The following is a 25,794-nucleotide window of genomic DNA, read 5'->3' as shown; positions in this document are numbered from 1 at the left end:
CATTTGAGGGTTTTTTGGCAAAGACACTAGAGTGATTGGCCATTTCCTTCTATAGCTCATTTTACAGATAAGGAAACTGAGGCAAAAAGGATGAATTGACTTGCCCAGAGTCACACAGTACTAATAAGTGACTGAGATCAAATTTGAACTCAGGTTCTCTGAGGGTTCTGTGCACTATGGTGCCACCTAGCTGCCCATATGGAACATTATTTGCCCCAGTTTCCTTATGAGGATAATTACAACCTCTACCTCACAGGAGAGTTGTGAGAGTCAAATAGGATACCATACATAAAGCAAATACGGTTAAGTGACTTGCCCAGGATCACACAGTTAAGCTCCTGCAGCAGGTTTTGAGATCAGGCTTTCCTGGTACCAAATCTGTTGCTCCACTTACATATATATAACCTAAGGCTTTATTATTCTGAGCCTCAATTTCTCATCTATAAAATGGGGAGAAGTTTGGGACTTGGTGGCAACCAAGGTCATTTATGGCTCTAAATCTGTGTATCTTAGCACAGTGTAGTAGATTATGACAAACATTTAATAAGTTAAATATTAATTTAATGCCTATCCATTTAACCTAAGATAAATAGGAAACATATAAATAGGAAAACTTGCCAACTATTAGATGTTATGAGCAATACAGAGATTTCTAAGACAACACTCTTTGCCCCAAAGAATGTGTAATCTAATTGAGAAGATGAGACATATACACATGATGGGACACATGCGGCACATAGTGGGTATTTGATATTTTCTTTTGAAATGAAGCTCCTTGGTGCACCCAAAAGACACCACAAGTGCCACAAAAGGGATCCCCATGAGCTGAGGGAGGCAGGAAAAGCTTCCTGGAGGAGGCAGACCAATGTGTGTCTTGAAGACTGAGGGAGTGAGGAAGAAATTACCAGCAGAAGGAACTCGAGCAAGTTCCTTCTTTATACATCCTAGTGTTGGTTGGAGGGTAATAACAAGAGTTAAGCCTTTGATTTTGATGTCCCTGCTCATCCTCAAGATGGTCTAGAGCCAGAAGGATTGATATCTCCCTTTGTGTTTGCTCAGGTGCTTCCTACTGATGAACTGATTGAGAGTAAGAAGTCCCACAAGCAGAGTCATAGGAAGAAGGTTCTTCCTGAGATCTACTTGACCAGGTTGCTCTCAACCAAGGTAAGAACTGGTGACTGTCAAAATCCCTACTGAGCCTCTGCCATGGTTTCAAGGCAATTCAATTCAATCAACATTTATTAAATCCCTACTATGTGCCAGGCACCAGTTGCTGAAGAAAAAGAAACAAAAAATGAAATAAGTCTCTGCTTTCAAGGAGATTACACTCTACTTGGGAGGGGGTGGATCACCCCCTTCTGGGAAGCTTCCCAAACTTGTACTCAGTAAACTGGCTGATTAGTTTGCTATTCCCCAGGTGCATCTGTATTACTTTACATTAAGGGTGACTCTGATTACTTCTGGCCGTCTGTATTCCTAAAACTAGTTCATAAATCCCCAAGGCGGTGCTTCCAATTAACAGTTAGGAGCTACAGTAAATACAAGGAGACCTCAAAAAGGACTTCTCGTAGGAGGTGGCGCTTTAGCTGAGATTTAAATAGACTTACAGAGCAGTGTCTAAGTGCAGAGATGAAAAGGCACCGAATCTCAGGCAGGAGAAATGGTTTATGCAAAGGCATATTTAGATAATGAGATTTGAGCTAGTTTATGTATTAGGTCTTCTCTCACTGAACCTCCGACTGTTCCATGACACCTTCTGCCTTCTATAGCATACAGTAGGTATGAGTTATCATGGTTAACTACTGCCATCCAAACTCAGTTTCTGCCCCTAGTTCTGCTGCAAGACAATCATATCGCCTCAAGTACTTTATCTGTCAGATAATATTAGCTAACCTTCATATTATCCCAGCTAGGCTAATCAAGTGCTTTCCCTCCATTATATCATTTGATTCTCACAACAACTCTGTGGTATAAAGGAAGGAGCATTGTGTCTACATCTGGAGATCAGAGATTCAAATCCTGCTCATGGAACTTACTGTCTTGTGTATATATGTATCTGGATACATATTGTTTTCCCTGAAATAATGTAACCTCCTTGAAGACAGGAACAGTTTCATTTTGATCTTTGTTTTTCCCTTGCCTGGTGCATAATAACTACTTAAAAAATATTTGTTGACTGATCGATTAATTCCCATGTGACTTGGATACCATTGCTAGCCTTTACGGACCTCGGTTTTCTCCTCAGAAAAAAAATTATTTTTGAGGAATCAACTATAATCTAAATGCCAGCTCTAAATCTGTGATCTTAAGATCATCTTTCCCCATCTTACAAATAAGGAATCAGAGGGCACTTAGCTAGTTAAAAGTCAGCTGTGGGATTTGAACACAGGTTTCTGCCTACTGTAAATCTAGGGCTTTCTCAGCACCCCACACTAATATCATCCTACCAGTTCTTCAGTCTTCTCATGAAGATCAAAGGAGACGTTGGGTATAAATTCCTCTGGAAAGCATCAGGTATTCTAGCAATCTAAGGGCCGTCATTCTCATTGTTCCAAGAGGTACTGGTGCCCACTGGCACTGTGTTTCTGAGGAAGGTTTAGTTTGAGTTGAAGGAAGGGCTTTTTGTTTCCTCCCTCTATGGCTCTGAAAATAGGGAGTGTCTCTTATGCAACAATTTCTTCCATGGGAAATATATGAAGGATGCTGGGAGCGGGGGGAAGAAATGCTTTGAAGTCCCTCGAATGAGACTGTATTATTATCCAACCGCAGTGCTCTCTCTCACTCGCTGCAGATCACAAAAGGTATGCCTTGTTTCTCCCCTGGATTACATTACCGCCTAATGTTCTTTATAATTGGAGAGACCATCAGAACAGCAAGCCGTGGCTGAGTTTTCTGTTCCATTTACTGTACCAAACAATTACAGATGTGTCCTGAGATGCCAGAAGTAGTCAAAGTGAATATTGGTGCCAAGAGAAATTAAATTAAAACAAACGCTAATTATATCAGCGTGCCCAGCTTTCAGACAAGAGGCGGCAGGGGGTGGGGGAAGGGCAGGGGGAGGAGGATAAATTTCCCTTCCCTTCAATTCTCTCTCCCTTCTTCCCGAAATCATGTGAATCTGGCAAGCCAACAGAACTTCATTAAAACCCAAATGTGTTTTTTGCCCCCGAGATGTCCAGTTGACCTGGGGACCAGACTGACTCGGTTGACATGCTTTGTTGTCTTGGCAGGGCACACTGCAGAAATTTCTCGATGACCTGTTCAAAGCCATTCTCAGCATCCGAGAAGACAAGCCTCCCTTGGCCATCAAGTATTTCTTTGATTTCTTAGAAGAACAGGCTGAGAAAAGAGGGATCACGGACCCAGACACTTTGCACATTTGGAAAACCAACAGGTCTGGGAGAGTTGGGTTGAGGGGATGAGTTCTGGTGACCACCATCTTTCCTTATTTCCCATCCTCCCCCCATGCCTTTTTCAGTCCAGTTTACTGATCCATTCTTTCCTAATCAACAAAACATTTACTAAATGCTTATCTCGTGCCAGGTTCTGGACTAAATGGGACTTGGGAGATGGAGGGAGTAGGGAAATAATAAACCAGAAAACAAAGCAGTGTCTGCCTTCAAGTAACTTATGTTCCACTGAGGATGCACTGGACCCAAATCAGGAAATACAAATCAGCACAGAGGAATTTCACACTTTTTCTGTGTTGACTGCTAGGGAAGATGAAAGGAAAGACCACACAAGAGAGAAAAAAAAAAACTGGACAGAAGTCCTGGGTTTCTAATCCCAGTTCTGCCTAATTGGCTAAAAGTTGAGACTCTATATTAAAGCTAGTCAAATATCACCTAGTCCAGGGATTTTGAAACTGGGGCCAGTCATCTATTGAGTAGATTCCAGGGGGTCTGTGGGGGAAAAACATACATATTATTTTTACTTGATTCTAACTAAAATTGAGCATTTCCTTCTATTATTTAAAAAATGAGGCTGAGAAGGGATCCCTGGATTTCAGCAGTCTGCCAGAGGGGTCCTTAGCATGAAGCAGGAACCTTGACCTAAGTCTGTCTTCTTGTTTTATAGAGCGAGAGACACACAAAGTAATTTGTTCAGAGGCAGGATGGGGCCTTGAACTCAGCTCCCAATTCATTGCTCTTTCCACTACAGCTCCAGTGGTGTGACCTCAGCCCCTTCTCTTCTTTTCTATGACCCCCATTTGTAAAAAAAAAAAAAAAAAAATGATCATAGGCATCTCTGTCCTGTTGATCTCACCAATGAGATAATGGTTGGGGAAATTCTTTGTGCCTTCGAGTGAGAGACATCGTCATCCTTATTGTTATTATTGTCAAACTGAACAAAATGAGATTAAATACCGAGGAGCATGCTCAGTGAATTCCCCAGCTGATGCCATTCTGAGGCTCCTTGCCATGTAGAATAGTAGAAAAGAAAGTAGGGGTGGGAGGAAGTATGCCTTCTTAATTAAATGTAGAAGAGTATCTAAGCATAAAATTGAGAGAAATTAAGTGTCAGGGGGTTAACAGCAGAATCTAGGGCCACTTTGGTTTCCAAGTACCTGGGCCAATACCTGCCTGTTGCCATGGTGAGCAGTAGGCATCTAAAATGGAAGGAATGAGATCCATCGAGTTCTGTCAAATCTCCCTTCTTAGGGAAACTAGGCAGTGCTTTTAGAGAGAAATTGGGGGCAAAGGGGACACAGTCATGGGCATCTTCAGTCAGTCAACTGATGTTCAGTTTTCTTTCTTTTTTTAATGAAAACTTTTTATTTACAAAACATATGCATGGATAATTTTTCAACATTGACCTTTATAAAACTTTGTGTTCCAAATTTTCCCCTCCTTATCCCCACTCCCTCCCCTAATAATCCCATATTATTATTGGATTATTAAATCTATTAACCTATTAAAATATATGTTAAATCCAATATATGTAAACATATTTATATAATAATCTTGCTGCACAAGAAAAATCAGATCAAAAAGAAAAAAAAAGAAAGAAAACAAAAAGCAAGCAAACAACAAAAAGAGTGAAAATGCTATGTTTGATCCACACTCAGTCCCCACCCTCTCTGGGTATATAGATGGCTCTCTTCATCAGTTTTCCATCTGCTCTCAAAGGCATTTTATGGACACAGGGGGACCTGACATCTCAAAGGCCATGCCAGTAGCCAATCTCCTGCTGTTAGCAGATCACACTAAGCTGAAAAGTTGTCAAATTCCAGCCCAACCATGGTCTGTTTTTCTGGTATCTGACAACTGGCCTGACTGGGTGCTCATTACCCAGAAGATTGGTCCCCAAGAGATGGGTTTTGTTTGTTTTTTTACAGTTACAGCAATTCATGAAACATCTTCTAAGGGATCACAGCCTGTGTTATGCTAGGGAGCAGTCTCATGGCTGAAGGATGTTTTTCCATCTTATTTTTAAAGAGGAGAGAGATCAAAGGGATCATGCTGATATCCAGGGGCATCCTTAAGGCCGTCTAGCTAGTAACTCAGAACAGGTGATGCAGGGCAGATTCTCCCTGATCTCTCAGTGGCCCCCAAGGAGGCTCTCTCCTGATGTTGTCCTTCCTAAGCCCACCCACCCCTGGCACATTCTTTCATCCATAGAAGGGATGTGTGCCAGGTGAAGGGCGGTCTGATCAGATATGTAAGAAGAATAATTTCTGATAGACAGTGATGAAGACCAAGGACATGATGGACGGGCCTCTCTCACACAGCTGTGTGCCAGAGGAGGGGAAAGGATCCTGCCCTGATACACTCCACCCCCACCGTCTCACTCATCAGTCAGATTTAAGTAATCCCACATTGTCATAAAAAGATCAAACACCAAACCTTGCTGCCCCCCTTCCCAGATTCCTTTCTCATTCCCCCGGTCTTTTTTCTCTCTCCTGGCCGACAGGCTGGCACAGTGTGGGTGGGCCAGACCTCTCCCTGCCTTTGCTTTTAACTCTCCTACACTTTGTTCCCTGACAGCCTACCTCTGAGATTCTGGGTCAACATTCTCAAGAACCCCCAGTTTGTCTTTGACATCGACAAGACTGATCACATAGATGCCTGTCTTTCTGTCATTGCACAGGCTTTCATTGATGCCTGCTCCATCTCCGACTTACAGCTCGGCAAGGTCAGTTTTTCCCTGATCACATTGATTCCATTCTGGGGGGCTTGGTTCAGAGAGTAGAGAGCATCCACAGGAAGGCAGCCGGACTGGTGAAGAACCTGGAGGTCAGGAGGACTGGTTACAAAAACTGGAAGTGTTTATTTAGAGAAGAGAGAATTCAGGGATGACATGAAAGCTGTCATGTGGAAGAAGGATTTGCCTCGTTCTATTGGGCCAGAAGTAGGAGTCAGGAATGGAGGCTGCAAAGAAGCCTGGTTTGGAATGACAGGGAAAATTTCCAAGGAACTGGAATTGTACATAAGTGACAAGGGATGCCGTGGGGATTGGTGGGTGTTTCTTCAGTAAGGTCTTAAAGCAGAAGTTAGATGGTTGCTTGTCAGATATGCTGTGGGGGTGATTCCATTTCAAGGAGAGTTTGGCTCAGTTGGTCTTGGTCACTGACATCCTTCCAACTTTGAGATTCTGTGTTTTTAAACTCCTGCAAGAACTGCAGTTTAGGAATTCGGTAGCTCCCATCTCAGGGGAGAGATTAAACTCAGCATTGATCGCGTAGGTTGGGTTGGGAAAGAGGTATGATTGCTATCTTCAAATATCTTATGAGCCATCCCATTAAAGAAGTACTAAACTGGTTGTTTTGACTCCAAAAGTCTGGGAACAGTGGTTAGAAGTTACAAAGGGGAAAATTTAGATTTTATGTCCCCCAAATTAGAGCAATCTGAGTGGAATAGGCTGCCTCAAAAAGTATTGAGTTTACATGTGCAAAAATATTTGTAGCAATGGAATATTATTGTTCTATAAGAAATGATCAGCAGGATGATGTCAGAAAAACCTGCAAAGACTTACATGAACTGATGCTAAGTACAATGAGTAAGACCAAGAGAACATTGTACACAGCAACAGTAAGATTATGTGATGATCAACTGTGATGGAGTGGCTCTTTTCAACAATGAGGTGATTCAGGCCAATTCCAATAGACACAGGATAGACAGAGCCATCTGCACCCAGAGAGAGTCTGTGGGGACTGAATGTGGATCACAGCATAGTATTTTCATTTTTGTTGTTTGCTTGCTTTTTTCTTTCTCATTTTTCCCCTTTTGATTTGATTTTTCTTGTGCAACATGATAAATGTGGAAATATGTATAGAAGAAAAAAAGTAGTAGCTTCCTCATCACTGGAGCTATTCAAAGTGCTGTGAAACCAAATTGGGGGGGGGGTGAACCTGGACAGCCTGATTAGAATCAGCAAAAAAAAAAATAATAAATGGAAGCTTAGAATATGGAAAGAATACCTCATTGCATGATTTCCTTCACATAGAGAGATGAGGGATGTCTTCAATTAGCCATCAGTAGAAGGTGCAGTTACTACCATATCTAAAGATAACTGTGACATAGTGAGTAGAACCCTAGCTCTTGATTCCAGAATTCTTTAGTTCAAATCTGATTTCAGGCACTCATTGTATGTGTGACACTGGGCAGGTCACTCAACCCTGTTTGCCTCAGTTTCCTCAACTGTAAAATGGGGATGATAATAATAGCACCTACCTCTCAGGGTTATAGTGAAGATCAAATGGGATAATATTGTAAAATACTAGGTTTTGTTGTATTTCAATTGTATTCAACTCTATGGGACCCTGTTTGGAGTTTTCTTGACAAAGATACTGGATTGTTTTATCATTTTCTCCCCTAGCTCATTTTCCAGTATATAGTATATGTAGGTGCTTATCCATCCATAATCTATCTATCTATGATGGTAGATAGACAGATAGAAAGATTTCAGAAAAGCCTGGAAAGACAAACATGAATTGATATTAAGTGAAGTGAGTAGAACCAAGAGAACATTGTACACAGCAACTAGAAAATTATGTGATGATCAACTCTGATGGACGTGGCTCTTCAACAATGAGATGATTCAGGCCAGTTCTGACTTGTGATGGAGAGAGCTATCTGCATCCAGAAAGAAAACCATGGGTACTGAATGTAGATCACAACATAGTATTTTCACCTTTGTTAGACAGAGATAGATAGATATGTTATTCCCTTCTTTTTCCTTTCCCCTTCTCAATCTCCATAGTAAGGATATATTTGGGCTGCTTTGCTCACCTTCTTTCTCCTGGATCCCTCTATGGAGGGGCAAAATGGCAAGAAGGCTCATTTGGGGCAGAGTGTGTAAGCTTTATCCATGGTGACAGAAAGAGGAAACTGCTCATTTGACCTGGCAGAGATGGATGGTGTACCTACACTAAAACCATCATCCATTCATTCCATTTATAAATTGTAAGCTCTTTGAAGGGACAGTTACATTTTGGTCTAAGAGTTATGGATTTGTAGTCAAAAGATCTGAGTTTGCAATTAGCTCTGTCACTTTCTACCTATATGATTTGGGCAAGGCTGGAGATCTGTCTGGGTTTCCTTTTTTTTAACCATGTAAAATGATCAATTTACACCGAATGCCCTTTCACATTCTGCCTCCATCTATGATTTTATGATCACACTGTCCTGCCCTAACATGATCCCTTAGAGATAGCATGGGGCATAATAAATGTTTGTTGTTGAATTAAATTGGTATAGTAAAGGTCCTCAGGGGACCTACTATATTTGTAATTAGCATTTCCATCATTTGCATGTTAGTGGTGCATGAGTTGAGAGGAGGAAAGAACTTCATAAATCTTAAAAGACTTTGTATTATGTAAATGTGCTATTTTTATTATTCTAAAATTATTGATGTTATTCTCTTAGAAATTTTAAACCTTCCCCTGTCATCTTGCTCACACTATTAATTTGTATCCTCTGAAGGATGGGTTTCCTGAACGAAAGTAGCCTCCAACCCAGGGACTGTCTTAGAACAAACTGCAGAACGGGAGGAGACTGAAATTAGGGAATTTGTTGTTATTCAGTCATTTCAGTCATGTTTGACTCTTTGTAACCCTATTTGGATTTCTTTGGCAAAGATACTGGAGTGGTTTGCCATTTCCCTCTCCTGGTCATTTTACAGGTGGGGAAACTGAGGCAAACAGGATGAAGTGACTTGTTCAAGGTGACACAGCTAAGAAGTGTTTTAGGCCAAATTTGGATTTAGGAAAAGGAGTCTTTCAGATTCCAGCCCCCACAGTCTTTCCACTGTGCCATCTAGCTGTCCCAAGGAGATTTTGCCAGCTCTATAAAGAGAGCAAAAAAGTATATTAGCTTTCAGTGATATGCATCTGTGTTCTGAATCTGGGCTCTCTCTCTGCCTGGTATAGAGTGAGGCAACAGCAATCATCATAATCATCAGTGAACCATCTTTGATCAGATTTAGCTAATAATACTAGTTAGCAATTATATAATACTGTAAGGGTCACAAAGTACTTTCAAAATATTTCATTTTATCCTCACAACAACCCTGTTAGGAAGGTACCATTATTATCTCTATTTTAAAGATAAGGAAACTGAGAAAAATAGAGGTTAAGTTCAGAGGTTAATAAGGTTAATAAGAGGTTAATTTAGGTCCATGACTGGTGTTCAATTCATTGAGCCATTGAGGTGCCTCATTTAAAGTGAAAAGGACCTTACAAACTATCTAGCCCAGGGTTTCTTAATTTTAATTTCAGTTCCAAATTCTCTCCCTCCATCAGTCCCCTCCCCTACTCATTGATAAGGTAAAAAATGTAATCCCCATCACATATATTCGAAGTCATGTAAAACATTTTTCCACCTTAGTCATAGTGAGAAAAAATGCAAGAAAAAAAAAGTATGCTTTAAGCTGCACTCTGAGTTCATATCTGGAAATGGAGAGCATACCATGAGTCCTCCAGAATTATCATGGATCATTGTATTGATTAAAGTAGCTAACTCACATTTGAACATCATTATAGTATTACTGTTAATATGTAGAACATTCTTCTAGTTTTTCTCACTTCATTTCGCATCAGATCATGTCTTTTCAATTTTTTTTAACCTAATCCCCTTGTCATTTCTCATAGCACAATAGTATGTCATCACAATCATATATTACAGTTTGTTCAGCTAGCTATTTTCCAATCGAGGGGCATCCCTTCAGTTTCCAATTATTTATCACCAGAAAAATAGCTGCTATAGCTATTTTTGTACATGTGGGTTGTTTTTTTCTTTTTAAAAATCTCTTTGGGATACAGACCCAGTAGCAGTATTGCTAGATCAAAAGGCATAAATAGTTCTGTAGTCCTTTGGGCATAAGTGGCTATTCTTACAAAAGGGTTAGACCAGTTCACAACTCCATTAGTGTACTTATTTTTCCATATTCCTTCTAGCACTTGTCATTTTTTTTTGCCATATTAGCCAATCTGAGATGGTGTTTGGTAGTATCTCAGAGTTGTTTTAATCATCATTTTAATTATTAGAGTTTTAGAGCATTTCTTCATATGACTATTGATAAATTTGTCTTCTTCTGAAAACTGTTCATATCTTTTGATCATTGATCAGTTGGAGAATGGTGCTTATTTTTATAAATTTGGCTCAATTCCCTATATATTTGAGGAATAAATCCCTTCTTAGAGATGCTTGATATAACAAATTTTCCCCAGTTTCCTATTTTCCTTCTAATTCTGGCTGCATTCCTTTTGTTTGTGTAAAAACTTTTAAACTTCTTATAATCAGAGTTATCCATTTTACCTCCCATGAGTCTATCTTCTTATTTGATCATGAATTCTTTCCTTATCGATAGATCTGACTGGTAATTTTTTCCCAGCTTCCTCTAATTTGCTTATGATATCACTCTTTATGTCTAAATCACGTACTTATTTTGAACTTGTCTTGGTACACAGTATGAAATGCTGGCCTGTGCTTAATTTCAGCCAGACTGCTTTCTAATTTTTCCAGCAGTTTTTGTTGCCCCAGTAGCTGGGATTTTTGAGTTTATAAAATATTAGGTTATTATGTTCATTTATTTCTGTATATGATATACCTAATCTATTTGATCGATCAACTATTCTATTTCTTATCCCCATTGTTTTGATGATTTACTACTTTGTAGTATAGATCAGGTACTCCTTGGCTGCTTCCTTCATTTTTTCCCATTGATTCCCTTAATATTCTTGAACTTTTGTTATTCCAGATGAATTTTGTTATCATTTTCTCTAGCTCTATAAAATAATTCTTTGATAGGTTGGTATGGAACTGAATCAATAATTTCACTTAGGTAATGTTATCATTTTTATTATAATGGCTTGGCCTAGCCATATGTAATGAATATTTATTTCTTCATTTATCAATGTTGGTCTGTCTGTATGTGAAGAGTGTTTTGTGATTATGTTCATATAGCTCTCCTGTATGTCTTGACAGGTAGATTCCAAAGTGTTTTATACTATCTGAAGTTATTTTAATAGAATTTCTCTTTCCCTCTGTGCTTTGTTGGTACTACCTAGAAATGTTGATGCTTTATGTGGCTTTATCTAGTCCATGAGCTCTTTATTTTTTTGTGATCCTCATGTGCCTCCTTGCTCTTCCAGCTGAGAAACTTGCCTCACCTTTCAATGAAAAAAATGAAGCCCTTCATCAAGAGCTTCCTCTTCTCCCTCCTCATACCTTTGTCTCATGTGAAGAAGCAGCCCTCTCCTTCCTAAGGCAAACCCCTCCATAGACACAAGTGATGTGCTCTGTTCCATCTTCTCCATTAGATTGTGCACTCTGTCATCCCCATTCTTTGGTCTCTCTAACCACTGGCTTGCTTTTCTGCTGCCAATAACACATGTCTAACTCATCATCAGAAAACCTTTGTTTGATCTGTCTACCCCCACTGGCTATCCTTCCCAATCACTTCTTTTTTTTTTTTTCTTTTATAACTGAAGTTTTTCTACTTCTGTTTCTCTCTTCTCTTCTTAACTCTGTACAATCTGGCTTCCAATGTCATCATTCAATTGTAACTGTTCTCTCCCAAGTCACCTATGATCTCTTAATTGCCAAAGCCAGTGTTCTATTTCTCAATCCTCATCCTTCATGACATCCCTGAAAACTTTGATCCTTCCTTTGAATATTCTTCTCTTTAGGCTTTTTTGCAAAACTGTTTTCTTCTATTTCTCCTTCTATTTGTCCCATTTTCTTTTGCTAGATTTTCATCCAAGTTGTACCGACTAATTGTTCTGGATCCTCTTCTCTTCTACCTCTGTAATTCCCTTGATCTCATCAGCTTCTGTGGATTAAATGATCATCTCTATGCAGGTGACTCTTAGATCCATTTATGCAGCTCTAATTCCCTTTCCTGACCTCTAGCCTTGCATCTCCAATTGCCTATTAGAACATCTCTAGCTGGATGTCCTATGGGTATCTTAAACCCCACATGTCCAAAACACAGCTCACTCTCTTTCCTCCAAGCCCTGGCTTTCTCTTAATTTCTTTATTACTGTCAGGAGCACCACCATCTTTCCAGTTGCCCAGGCTTGCCATTTATGTATTATCCTTGACCTCATTCTCATTGCCTAGATAATAACAAAAATAATTATTATTATTATAACTAGCCTTTATATGTTACTTTAAGGTTTAAAAAGTGTCTTACAATTTTATCATATTGTATCCTTACAACAATCCCTTGAGGCAGGTGCTATTATTCTCCATATTCTGTATTCTTGACCTCACTCTATCATTCCTTCCCCCCAAACCATTGCCAATCTGTTACCATTGTTACTTCATGACATCTCTCCTATATTCCTCCTTCTCTCTCTCTCGTACTACTACCCTGATACAAGCCCCTGACACTTCCCACCTAGACAACTTTAATATCCTGCTGATTGGTCTCCCAACTTGCTGCCACAAGTTTCCCTATTCCAATCATCCTCCACTCAGCTGTCATATTAATTCTCTAGAATCTGCAGATCACGTATTCAGAGCAGTGGTTCACTTTCATCCCAAGGATAAAATGTAATGTTTGACTTTTTAAAGCCCTCCACCACTCCTTAATATCTTCCTCCCCTCCACATTCTGCAAGTAATCTCAACACTTTGGCATTTTCACTGGTTGCCCCCTATGAACAACTGTTCTCTCTCCTCATTTTTGTTTCTTAGCTTTCTTCAAGTCTCACTTAAAATCTCACCTTCTAGAAGAAGCCCTTCCCTGTCCACTTAGGAGGCCTCTGCCTTCCATCTGACATCATCTCCAATTTATCCTGTATATATTATTTTTTGTCTATAGTTGTCTGCACATTGTTTTCCCCATTGGATATCGAACTGTGTAAGAGCAGAGACTTACTTTGCCTTTCACTGTGCCCCTGGCATTTAACATAGTACCTAGCACATAGGAGGCACTTAATAAATCCTTATTGATTTATCTTGATGCTTACAAACTTTTTTTCCTCGGGTTTTTAAATGCATTAAAGTAAAATACATGGGATTACAAAGGAAATCAATTGTATTGATTGATAGTTATCAAAATATTTAAAAAACAACAAAAAGTTAACAGATCTCAGAGTAAGGATCCCTGATCTAGTCCAAGCCCCCCATGTTCAGAGGAAGAGCCTGAGTTTCAAACCAGTGATTACTCAAGATCACTCACATAGTTGTTATCATAGCCAGGATTTGAACCAGATCCAATAAAACATTAAGTTCTTTTTTTTTTCCTATCCTTACCACTTAGGCTAACAAACTATAGGCACTTGATAAATGTGAGGAACACTGGATTCTGTTGTTCTTCTAATTACAAATCCATTTCTCTTTTTCCTATTCTATGCCATGTATAAGAATTCCCAGCAAGCCACCTTCTCTTCCCCATCACTGTGTAATCCATTGAAATTGAAAGCCTCACCATTGAAATTGAAAGCATCACAAAAGTTCTCCACAGAGATCAAGTGGCTGGATTTCCCTAATTAAAGAACCGGGAGAAGGATGGGGAGGGGACCCATTGTTTATATTTCTTTTTCACATTTCTGACCTGCTATCCAACACCTCTGTTTTCCGTTATCAGGTGACAGATAGGGTTAGAGGTTAGTTAGGGTCAGCTAGCAGATGGAAAAGGCTTCCAGCAGCCCAGTCTCATGGGATGGAGGGAAGTGAGATTGAGCCAGAAAGGAAACTTTTTTTCACCCATCAGAATAAAGGAGTCCCTTTCTAGATGGCAACTTGCATCTCCACTTCCCTTTAGCCACCAGCAATAGCTAGACTTCTCGACCCTGATCTTTCATGGATTCTTCATCAGCAGGTTATATAAGTGCTGTGATGGTGGAAATTGTTCCATTTTGGCCTTCTGTCCCAGTACCTGGTATATAGTAGGGTACTCAACAAATGCTTATTAATTGATGGATGAATTGGCTTGGGGGGGGAGGGCTTGTAGCATTACTTTGTTTTGTAGACCTCCTTTTACTTCCTTAAGCCCATAAATTCAAATTATGTTATCATAGAAATGGCAGTGATTGCTGAAGACGAGAAAGCCGTATATTTGTCTAAAGTCATAAAGCAATTTAAAGATGGGGCCAGGACCGAGACTCAAGTGTTCTGATTCTTCATCAGTCACATAAGGCTTCCCCCAAAACAGCGTACCAGTGTAGCTTCATATGTGTAACTATATATTTTTATGTATATGTATGTATACTTTTGTACACTTCTTTATAATTATATTTCAGTATACTCAGTTTCCTTTATATCTTATTTTGTGAATTTAAAGACCTGATTCTGATTCCATTTTTTTCTGGTTCAGTGCTTTGAATCAGGTCTGATTCTTTAGATGTTTTCTTGGCAACAATTCTGGAGTGGCCTGCCATTTCCTTCTCCAGCTCTTTTCCTCCACAGAATAAGGAAACACAGTTAAGAGACTTGTCCAGGATCACACAGTAATAAATGTCTGATCCAATGGCCAGATATTGATCTAGACTTAGATTTTTGTTTGGAGGTCTGCAAGAGAGGAACCTTTCCTCATCACACACTCCTATTTATTGGGGGTAAATCATCAGACTGAACCTGGAAAACAGTGGAAAAATGAGCCTTCAAATAAAATCTAGCCCTCTAATTTAGTCTACAAAACCCTTACAACTTCTCCACTGGCTGGAATTTCTCCATTCTCTGTGGCCCTCGGCATCTTGAACCTAAAGAGGCAGGATGTACATAGTAAAGAGAGCAGAGTAAATGAGGTTTGCACAGTTAATGGTGTTTTTTTTTTCCTGCGCCACTTTGCAAATGGAGTGTATAATGGAGTATGGATAGCTGGTAAGGCAGGGGATAGAGCTCTGGGCATGAAATTAGGAAGACCTGAGATTCTAACAAATCACTTCACTGCTGTTTGCCTCAATTTCTTTATCTGTAAAGTGGAAGTATTAGGGGGAAAAATATATATATCCACCACCACTACTACAATTACTGCTACTTTTAAACACCTACATTCATACATATGTCATGTATATATTCATCATCATATTATTAATTCTTTGAGGGTAGGGACTGTCTTTTGCCTCTTTTTACATCCCAGTGTTTAGTACAATGCCCAACACATAGTAGGTCCTTAATAAATATTTATGGATTGATTTCACACACACACACACACACACATATGTATGTATGTATGGTGTATATACATATGTATTTGTTCATGTATATACAGATGAAGATATGGGCAGCTAGGTAACACAGGGGATGGAGAATCAAGAAAACTCATCTTCTTGAGTTCAAATCTAATCTCAGGTATTTATTAGATGTGTGAGCCTGGGCACATCACTTACCCTTGTTTGTCTCAGTCCTCTCACCTGTAAAATGAGCTGGGAAAGGAAATGGCAGACCACTCTGGTATCTCTGCCAAGAAAACCCTCAACGGGGTCATGAAGAGCCAGACATGGCTGGAACAAGTGAACAAGTGCCACAAAAGATACGTTCATGTATAAGGAATGGCCTGGTCCGGTCAGCCAGGCTCCTCGTGCCATCCCCAAGCGGCGGAAGGCTCCCAGAGCCCTTAGATGTCTCTGCAGAAGAGCAGGAACAATCTCACACCATTGCCGAGTCAATTATATGTCAAATGAGAGCAGAAGAGAAGCCTGGCATTAGCTCCACATAGGGCTGATTGACCGCAGCAGCAGGAGCCCAGAGCATTTCTCATACAAAAAGCCCCCCGCTTTCAGGCCATTTGGTGGGGGGTGGGCAGCCCCGCACACCCGGGTACCCAGCTAAGAAGTGGATCGCTGTCTAATCCCCCAGTCCAATTAGTGGTGAGCAGAATGACCCAGAGACGGTTAATGCTGAGAACATAATAGGCTTGTAGAATGGAAGAGACGCGAAATTGAGATGGAGCTAGCACACAGTCAAGCAGAAGGACAAAACAAACCCAGATGAGGCCATAATAATGATGCACAGACACGGAAAGAGCTGGGGCTGACATTCGGGGGGAAGGCTGAGAACTGGGAGGGGTCCTGGACATCGTCCGGGCCAGCCCTCTCACTTCACAGAGAAGGACACTGAGATGCACAGAGCTTGCCCAAAGTGACTTAGCTGGGACAGAGGAAGAAGTTGAAGCTAGGTCTTCTAGCTCAAATCTCATTCCCTTCTCTCCATACTACGTGTGTGTATATTCATACATACACACATATACCTATATAGATATATCAGACTGACGTTTCCTCCACAGCATTTCTTGGTGAGTATATGCATCTCAGTACTGTGAAGGGAAACAGCATGGAATGATAAAAAGAGCATTGACTGGGGAATCAGGAACCCTGGGTTTTCCTCCCCAACCTGCCAGCTCTGTGAGCAGCTAAGTCACTGTGTAAAGCAGGGATTCACAAACTTTTGTTTTCAGTATCTTTATTCTATTAAAAATTATCGAGGATCTCTCCAAAGCGTTTTTGTTTATCTGGATTATATTTATAGACATTCACCATATTGGAAATAAAAACTATTTTTGAATTTGTAGACCCTCTAAAAATTTGTAGATCCCCAGGATTCTCTAGACCATACTCTGAGAACCACTTTTCAAAAGGGCACATACCTCCCTGGGCCTCGGTATCCTTCTCTGGAAAGTGAAGGAGACAGAAAAATGTTCCACTAATTGGTTTTATTTCCTTACACATACAGAACCTTAAAATGTCAGAGCTGGAAAGAAGTAACTAATCCAAGGGTTCTGATTCTGGGATCTGTAAATTTGGTTTCTAAACTATAGATTCTCACTTTGGATATATGTATGTAAACATATATTTATACACACACATATACAACACATACACATGTGTGTATATTTATACACACATATATAACACCCATACACATGCATGTGTATATTTATATACACATATGTACAACACACACACATATGTATATATTTATACACAATGTGTATATACACTGTATATATTTATATGTACATATATATACAGCCATAAATGCATATATTTATACATACATATAACACATACACACATGTGTATATTTTTACACAGAACACATATGCACACATATATAATATACACTTTGTACATATATACAACATATGTGCCCACATGTACATATACACATGCAGGTGTGTATTGTGTATCTATACATATGGGTATATGCATATAAAACTCTATTTCAACTCGCTTTGTAACCCCTTCCCCTTAATTGTGTGTATTTAGGAACCTGAGTGTGAGCAGGCTCCCCTAGGCTTCGGCAGCCCCCCCAGAGTCTGTCTGCAGCTGACCCCTGGTCGAGTCCACCCTCCAGACTCCCAGTACAGCATCTAATCCCTCTCCTTCTCCCCCAGGATTCACCAACCAATAAGCTTCTCTATGCCAAGGAGATTCCCGAGTACAGGAAAATCGTGCAGAGATACTACAAACAGATCCATGACATGACTCCCCTCAGCGAGCAGGAAATGAATGCCCACCTTGCTGAGGAATCTCGGGTAAGGAACAAGCCTTGTCTTGGGCAGCAAGCAGCCGGGACTGCATGGGTCGTCCCCACAAAATGGAACGTCCGGGGGGAAGGTCTTTTTTAATCAGCTTGTCCTGGGATGGAAATTGAAGTGGTTCCCTCTGAGAACTCCGATGCAGTGGGAGAAGAGCCAGCTGATTCCGGGGCACTCTTGCTCATTTTCACCCTAGAATGGATGCTGGGAGAGGCTCCGTACCTGCAGCCCTTGGAGGCCCCAGCCAACTTCTTTGTCACAGTGTGGACTCTAGGAGTGGAGGGACAGGGCTAGGAGCGGTCCCCATGTTTCACCCACTGCCTTAAAAAACCGCCAGTTTTTATCCTCTCCTAATGGGCAGCGGGAAGATTCAAACCTGGATCCTCGAGCGGTCTGTCCGTCATTTAGGAGTGGCTGAGCCCGGCCAGAGCCACAATGCGAAGGGTCCACCTCACAGCTGAAGGACACATCTCATTCACTTCCCCTTCTCCTCCAGGGTTAACCATCCTCCATCCCCACTCTCATGTTCTTCTCTTTCTCGTTAGAAATATCGGAATGAATTCAACACTAAGGTCGCCATGGCTGAGATTTATAAATATGCCAAGAGATACCGTCCTCAGGTAAGCACTTTGTCAGAGACAGGGCCAGTTCCAAGAAGGGGGCAAGATGTCATTTCAGCCACTTTTTTCTAGTTCTTCCCAGCATCCCCCCCCCCAAAGCCCCATCTGATAGGCAGCTAGCTGGCCCAGTACCTATGCACCAGCCCAGGATGGGAGTTCAAATCTAGCCTGACACTCACTAGCTGTGTGACCCTAGTCAAGTCACTTAACCCCAATTTCCTCCAAAAAAATAAAGGCCTCTAACAGATGAATTTACACTCAAGGTCATTTCAGTCCAGTCACAAATTTCCTCCCTTTTCTAGAGAATTTTGCATTTTAATAGGAAACCTCAGGGGAAAAGCAGTGCTTGATTCAAGGGGAGAAGCTGCTAATGGTAAAATTGGGGAGCAAAGGACCCTTTCCCACTCCCACCCCCAGTTTTACTTCATAGGAGGGTTGAGCCGGTCCCCTAAGAGGCCCCATTAACAGCCCTTCCTTGTCTTTCCCACCCAGATTATGGCTGCACTCGAAGCTAATACAACCACGCGACGCACCCAGCTGCAGCACAAGTTTGAGCAGGTCATTGCCCTCATGGAGGATAACATCTACGAATGCTGCAGTGAGGCTTGAGACCTTCTCCTCCACCGGGCTGGACCTGCCCCACCCCACCCCCTAGAAGTGACCTTCTGCTATCCAGTGCACTGCTAACTCTGAGACGTCTTTAAAAAAAAAAGTATATATATATATATGAATATATATAATATAGACAATAAATATCTATTTTATGGTGTGCTGTATGGTGAAAAAAAAGGAAGAAAAAAAGCAGCAACCCAGGGATGAAGGCCCCAAAACACAATATAAGATGGGAGACCCACTGAAGCCATGTTTTGTCTTTGATTTATTTTATTTTTCAAACCACTTGCACAGCCCGGAGCTGAAGAAGAAAATAGATATCTAATAGGACTCCACCAAAAAAAAAAAAAAAAAAAAAAAACCTTCCCTCAGCTGGGGCAACTGTTTCCCCAGAGACTCCCCCTCGAGAGAGAGGAGCTGGTCACTCAGAGAGATGGAATCCTGGCCCAACCTGAGCCACAGTTGGGCCACCTCCAAGCCACTGCCTCCCACAGACTTCAGTCCTTTGTCGTCCTCTTCCTCATGGCCCAGCTCCTGCTCTACGATCTTTTTGTCCATTTCCTCTTCTACAGGGTCACTTGCCCCATAAGTGGAGGGCAGGGGTAGGGGAATGGATGGACTGGTGTCCCCGGACCAGCCTCAGCACCGGGCTGGAGAGTTGAGGGACTTACAATAGGTGGAAAGATGCTACTTCTATCCCCTGATGTCTTCTGCCTTGACTCCTCCTCCCCCAAACTTGGGGCTACTGGTACCTCGCAGATGCTGACCCACAGGATGAGGAATAAAGTCTGCCCTCCTGCACACACACACACAGACACACACCCTCCCCCCGGCCACTGAAGGTGGCTTCCTTCACCCGGGCTTTCAGGGCTCAGCCAGAACTTCATGGGGGGTGACCCTAGACCAGGACACCCGGAAGAACCGTCTGGAAGGCCGAGCAGGGGGCAGGTATCAGGGCTCTGACCGTCCCCATCACCAGAGGGATACCAGCGCCAATCAAATGCTACCTCATCCAAGCTAGGCCCTGGAGGGGAGACGCCGGCATCGACCACAATGTGCCACCAGCCTTAACAAGCAAACTGCCGTTTTATTTGTTCTTTGATTCATTGATGAGGATGCGATCCCGGATCGAATGGGGGGGAGAGAGTTGGTTTGCAGGCGTGTCACCCAGATCTGCAGTTTCCAAGGCGCCTGCTGGGCGTTCCGACTGGGATGGTGACAATTTCGAGTTTCACACGGACGGGACGGGCTGATGGAAGCTGCGATGGTGAGAACATATGGACGAGAAGCCGCCTTCCATGACAAATAGGAAGCCCGGCCTGCACATATTCCACCACAGACCAGTTCTCCCTCGGCTACGTGTCTGGAATAATGTTCTGGACGGACAGACCAGGGTTCTGCAAGTAGCCGGACCCACAGAGGAAGACGGAACAACAAGGGGGCAAAGAAACCCTGGGGATAAAAAAATAGGTGGCTCTGAGAGCGTGCCTATTGGCAGAGAGGAATTTCCAGGTGAACCAAGGTTGTAGCTGGGCTACGCTGGACTTTCAAAAGAGGTTTCTAAAAATAGCACCACTTTTTTTTTGCTAAGTTTTTTATAAAACACACACACACACACACATCACACACAAACTGTGAATAGCTGCCAGATTGCGTGAAGGATACAGAGGCTGATGGAAGGAATGAAATGGGAAGATGGGGATTTTGTAGCAAATATGGGAGGGAACAGTACTCCTCCCTCACCCCATCCCCAGGCCTAGAAATGCCTGGAATGGGGCGATCTTCACTTGACACTGGAAAGGTAGCATTCCTCAGAAAGCAGTGCTCCTCACAGGGGTGACAGAGGGAGGTTTTACCCAAGTCCCTGCTCCCTGGTTTAAAAAACCAAAAAAGCATTTTAAATTAAAGATATCCCTCTCCCCCAACACACCTTCACATTGGTCCTTTTGGGAAAGAGACCCCAAGCCCCTGGCTTTTCTTTCCTTTCATGGAATGATGGGCAAAGGGTATCTATACTGCTGTTCAAGAGGATGGGTGGGGAGGGGAGAGCTTCGGAAACTTCTTTGTAATAAAAACAAGATGAGAGAATATGTGGCTGTGACCATTTACTATGAAAGGGCAGAACCAATGAGAACCAGGTCTCCATGGCCTGGCAGGGACTACATGGCAGAGAACACATTAGGAGGAGGGAGGGGAAGTCCTCCCTCCCCTTGGTTTTCCCTTCTCAGTTCCCTCAACTAAATCACATGACATGGATTCAGAACTTTTTACCATCCTCTGTATACTCCAGCCTACTAATGTTCTTTAACTGCGGCACCCAGAATCGAACATAATATCCAAGCTGAGATCTGAATAACAGAAGACAGTGAGACTATCACCTGCCTCCCTCCTCCTGAAAGCTCTTTTGGCTTCCCCCTTACACTGCTGACTCTAATTGAGCTTGCAATCCACTAAAAACCCCAGATCTTTTTTTTTTTTAGAAAAATTGCTAACTAGCCTTGTCTGCCTTTTTGATTTTTTTCTTAATATCCACAGATAAATCTTAGCTTTTATTATGAGCAAATTTCGTTTTATTACATTTAGTCCTGTCATCCTATATTAGCTGTCTCAATCAGCACTGTCATCTGCAAATTTGATGAGTATGCCCTCCCCCAGGTCTTTATCCAGGTTATTCATAAGAATGTTAAATTGTGCAGAACTAACCAGATCTCCAGGGTACTCCACTGGAGACTTCCTCCTGCATTGACATCAAATCATTAACTATTTGAGTCTCTTCCGGCTCTAAATAAAGCCTTCTATTTTCCCCAGGTAGGCCTGGACCATCCAAGTGGAGTCTGCACTAAGAGACAGTGACTGCCATCTCACTGGCTGCTGTACTGAGTTTCCCCAATCCCTTCCACAACCAGGGCAGTCTTATTTATTCAAAGGGAATTTTGTTTTTTATAAGCAGCCTCATCTACTCATCTCATTGCTCTAGGGCCTGACAGTTTAAAATGTGTTTTGGTATTTGAGATCGCACATTTTTCTAAGATTAGTGACTACAACTATATATACACACACCCACACGATCACAGACTTAGAACTGGAAGGGACCATGGAGTCCAATCCCCTTATTTTAGAGGTGGGAAAAAAAAAAAAAACAAAGGCCAAGCGAATTTAAGTAATTCCCAAAAGCCACACAATTTATAAACATCAAAGTCAGGATATGAACACAATCCAGACTCCAAGTTCTCTTCCTCCATGCTTCTTATTTTTAAACTTAGTAGAAAATACCAGAGAGGTACTATTACAAAAATCAGCAAACACACAAGTTGGAATTATGATGTCATCTAAATATTTTTAATCAATCACTTATAAATTTATTAAGGGAAATTTGTAAATTTGGAGATGTTTAAGAGCACATCTTTAAACTCTCTGGGGCCATGAATAAGAACAATAGCTTCTCCCACTGGACATCTTTCAATGTTCCCAGTGATTGGCGATTGAGTCGGAAGGAAGGAAACACACAAGAGAAGTGGAAGGAAGGAAGGCGGGCAAACACCATGAGAATAATCCAACAGAACAGTTAATAGCTTTTATTCTTCACTGGGTTGAAAAACCAATGGATCATACAGGCATCAGTTCATAGAGCTTAAAGAGATCTTACAAGCCAACCGGCTCCTTTTATAAATGAGGGAACTGAAGCCCTGAAAGGGAAAATGATTTGATCAAGATCACATAAGTAGTTAAGCTACCTGGGTTCTGGCTTTGCCTTTCTACAATGCTGGTCTGGTATTCTTTCAGTCACTTAATCTTTTTTACTTTGCTGCTCCCAAGCTTAGGTCCAACTGCTTTGAAAAGCAACTTAAATGATTGTCTTCACAGGCTATGCTTCCATCATCTTGTCCTTCCATGTGTATGGATTTTTTCTCCAGATAGAACCCTTCATTTTAGCTAGTTCATCATTCCACGTCGCTCTGTTCTTTCCTATTTCCATTTATCTTTGCTCACATTATTTCCCTTGCTAAGAATGTCCTCCTCTCCATGTAGCCAAATCCTAATTTTCCCCTTTAAAAGCTCAACTTGGGTTTTCATCTTTCCCGGAAACCTTTCCTTCAGGCTTATGACCCCCAATCTCCTTCTCTGCCTTCCAATCATCCCTCCAGTCTAAATTTTCTGCTCTTCTATCATAGCCATGTTGTTACTAACAGCTTAACTTCATCAGACACAAATACTAGCTAATTATTTCAAGATTTGATACTATCTTTATAAACCAGATAGGGTTTACCAGACAGAGAGGCGTACCTTCTCTGCCATTTTCTGGCTTCTTCAACAGTATCAAGACCACATCCTGGCCCATTGTAATTGGTGTTCAATGGAGCCTTAAAAGTTGGGAGGGAAGAAAGGAAGACAGATGGAATATAAAGTATTGATAGATATTGAAGACAAAGACAGAGGATGTACTTTCCACAGATTAGGACTAGAGGAAAGCCCTGGAGAAATAAGGAAAAAAGAGGCAAACGGTAGAGGCAATTTTGAGTTATAATCAGAAAGAATCGACAGTGGGAGAAGGGGATGGGAAACAAGAGAGCATAATGCAAAGAATAATGAACTTGAATGAGATTCTAGTTCTGTTCAGGTCCTAACCCATTTAAGTACTAGCTTTTGACTGTGGACATCTCCACTTTAAGACACTGAGTTTCTGTTTACCTGATCTCTAAAACGGGACTAATATTTATAGCTTGGAAAGTTTGCTGTAGGTATAAAAATTGGGTTACCTTCAAAGAGGCGGGGAGTTCTATTTTTCCCAATATGGAAAGAAAGATAACAAGAAATCTGGATTGGAGGGCAGGGAGTTTTAAAGCATCTCTTAAGTCTAGCATAATTTGCCCTATGATTACTTAAGGGAAGGAAAGAAATCATATGGAGAATTATACAAGGCGGAGGAGGCAGGAAAAGGGAGGCAACGTTGAGGCTGGGAGGGATACACCTAGAAAATAAATAACTGTGAGCACAATCATTTTCATCTTAACTATTCAATCAATTTTAGTCCAGCACTCAGTTACTTGTATTTCTGAAGCACTTTTTTGGGGACCAGACCTGTGATCTCATTGGTGTATGGAACTCCCAGTGAGAAAGCTCTCTTTATCAGTGTAGATGACAATCTGTCCAGCAACTATCTGCCATCTTAGAGTTATCCGGGGTGTTAAAGATTAGTTAAATGACCTACTTACTCAGGGTCACATAGATCAGAATTTCTTATACTTTTTCTATTCATTGTGAATGAATTTTGACCAGAGAAATTTGTACATGACCCCAAGTATATAGGTATATAAAATAGGTATAAAAATCAAACATTTACTGATAACAAATCCTAATTTTGCAACGCTCACATTCAGTTAGGAGATCCAACATGGGGTCGCAGACCACAATTTAAGAAGCTGGGACATACACAGTACATAAGAGAAGCAGAATCGTAGCCCAGGTCTTCCCGATTCCACTGTGCTGCTCCCTCTCTTTCCATGGATTAGGTAAGCAGGACAAGTATTACTCCCATTTTACACATTGGGAAATTGAAACTGGAAGCTTAAATAATTTGCCCAGAGTTGTGATTGAGACAAGATTCAAATCAGGGCTTTTGACTCCAAGCATAATATTCTCTAATGCCAAAGTCAGCACATATCTACCAAACTGTAAGGTATGAATACGGTAAATGTTTTCCAAAAAACAAGACCACATCAAATTAAATAAATCAAAATCAAAGTGAACCTTGTTTTTATCTTCCCTGCATTCCTAGAAACTAGAACGAGCAGATCCTATTTTGTCCATAGGGACAGTGATCTAATTGAAGATTTTGCCTCTGACCTAGCAAATAAACAGACTTTTTAAAAGCCATTATGAAGAAGTGACCTCCTGGACCTCAGAATCCTTTTCTCTGGAAGGGGAATTATAAAGGGTCAGATCTGAGGTCAGTTACCTTCCAGTTCTAACTTTCCATAAGCCTAATGATATAGCTCTGACCTCTCTATCTTATCCCAGTTTACCCATCCCCATAAAGGTGAGGAATCTTTTTCTTTTGAGAGTAACTGACAGATAAAAGAAGGAGGGAGAAATCAGCAAAGGGAGGGGCATCTTTTGCTTTTTAAAAAGGACTTACTCATTTAAAACAAAGTAAGAAATTTTATATTTTTTTTTCAAAATCAACAAGAATGACTTTAAAATGAAAAATAGGTTTCAATTCCCTTATTTCTAGAAGGAAACAGACACAGAAAAAAGAGAAAATTAAAATTTCAGTGGTTTCCAGAGTCCTGACAAAACTATGATTTAACCCATATATTTACCCTATTTTTTAAATTGAAATTTAAGATTTCCTTTCTAAAAGGCAAAAAAAAAATGGCAAATTATGGAAAATATTTGAATTTCTTCCCAATATTTGGAAATATGAGAATTTTTAAGATCTCCTTTTCAAATGAGGGGAAACTCTTAAGATTCAGAAAACAGGAACTATTTCAGAGAACATACATCTCTTTTGATCAGAGGATTTGAGCTGAAAGAATCCTATAGTCCAGAGAAGTTTTCAAAGTATGGTCTGGGGCTATTTGGGGTCCTTAAAACCTTTTCAAAAGGTCAAAACAATTTTTATAATATTACTA

General features: G+C 41.0%; 1 protein-coding gene across 1 annotated transcript in view; it reads left to right on the top strand.

Moving 5' to 3' along the window:
- PLXND1 (plexin D1) overlaps window positions 1–21,250 on the top strand; it is a 198,657-nt gene extending 177,407 nt beyond the window's left edge. The window contains exons 31-36 of the mRNA XM_051982802.1: window positions 1,060–1,164; window positions 3,231–3,394; window positions 5,988–6,135; window positions 17,787–17,927; window positions 18,476–18,550; window positions 19,043–21,250. Coding sequence (XP_051838762.1) covers window positions 1,060–1,164; window positions 3,231–3,394; window positions 5,988–6,135; window positions 17,787–17,927; window positions 18,476–18,550; window positions 19,043–19,159 — 750 coding nt within the window. The 3' untranslated portion in view covers window positions 19,160–21,250. The remainder of the gene's footprint in view (window positions 1–1,059; window positions 1,165–3,230; window positions 3,395–5,987; window positions 6,136–17,786; window positions 17,928–18,475; window positions 18,551–19,042) is intronic.
- The last annotated feature ends 4,544 nt before the right edge of the window (window positions 21,251–25,794 follow it).

Source organism: Antechinus flavipes, chromosome 1 (genome assembly GCF_016432865.1).
Source record: "Antechinus flavipes isolate AdamAnt ecotype Samford, QLD, Australia chromosome 1, AdamAnt_v2, whole genome shotgun sequence".
In the NCBI taxonomy this organism is placed as follows: domain Eukaryota; kingdom Metazoa; phylum Chordata; class Mammalia; order Dasyuromorphia; family Dasyuridae; genus Antechinus; species Antechinus flavipes.
Note: the sequence above shows the minus strand (reverse complement) of the source record. Positions and strands in the feature narration are given on the sequence as shown.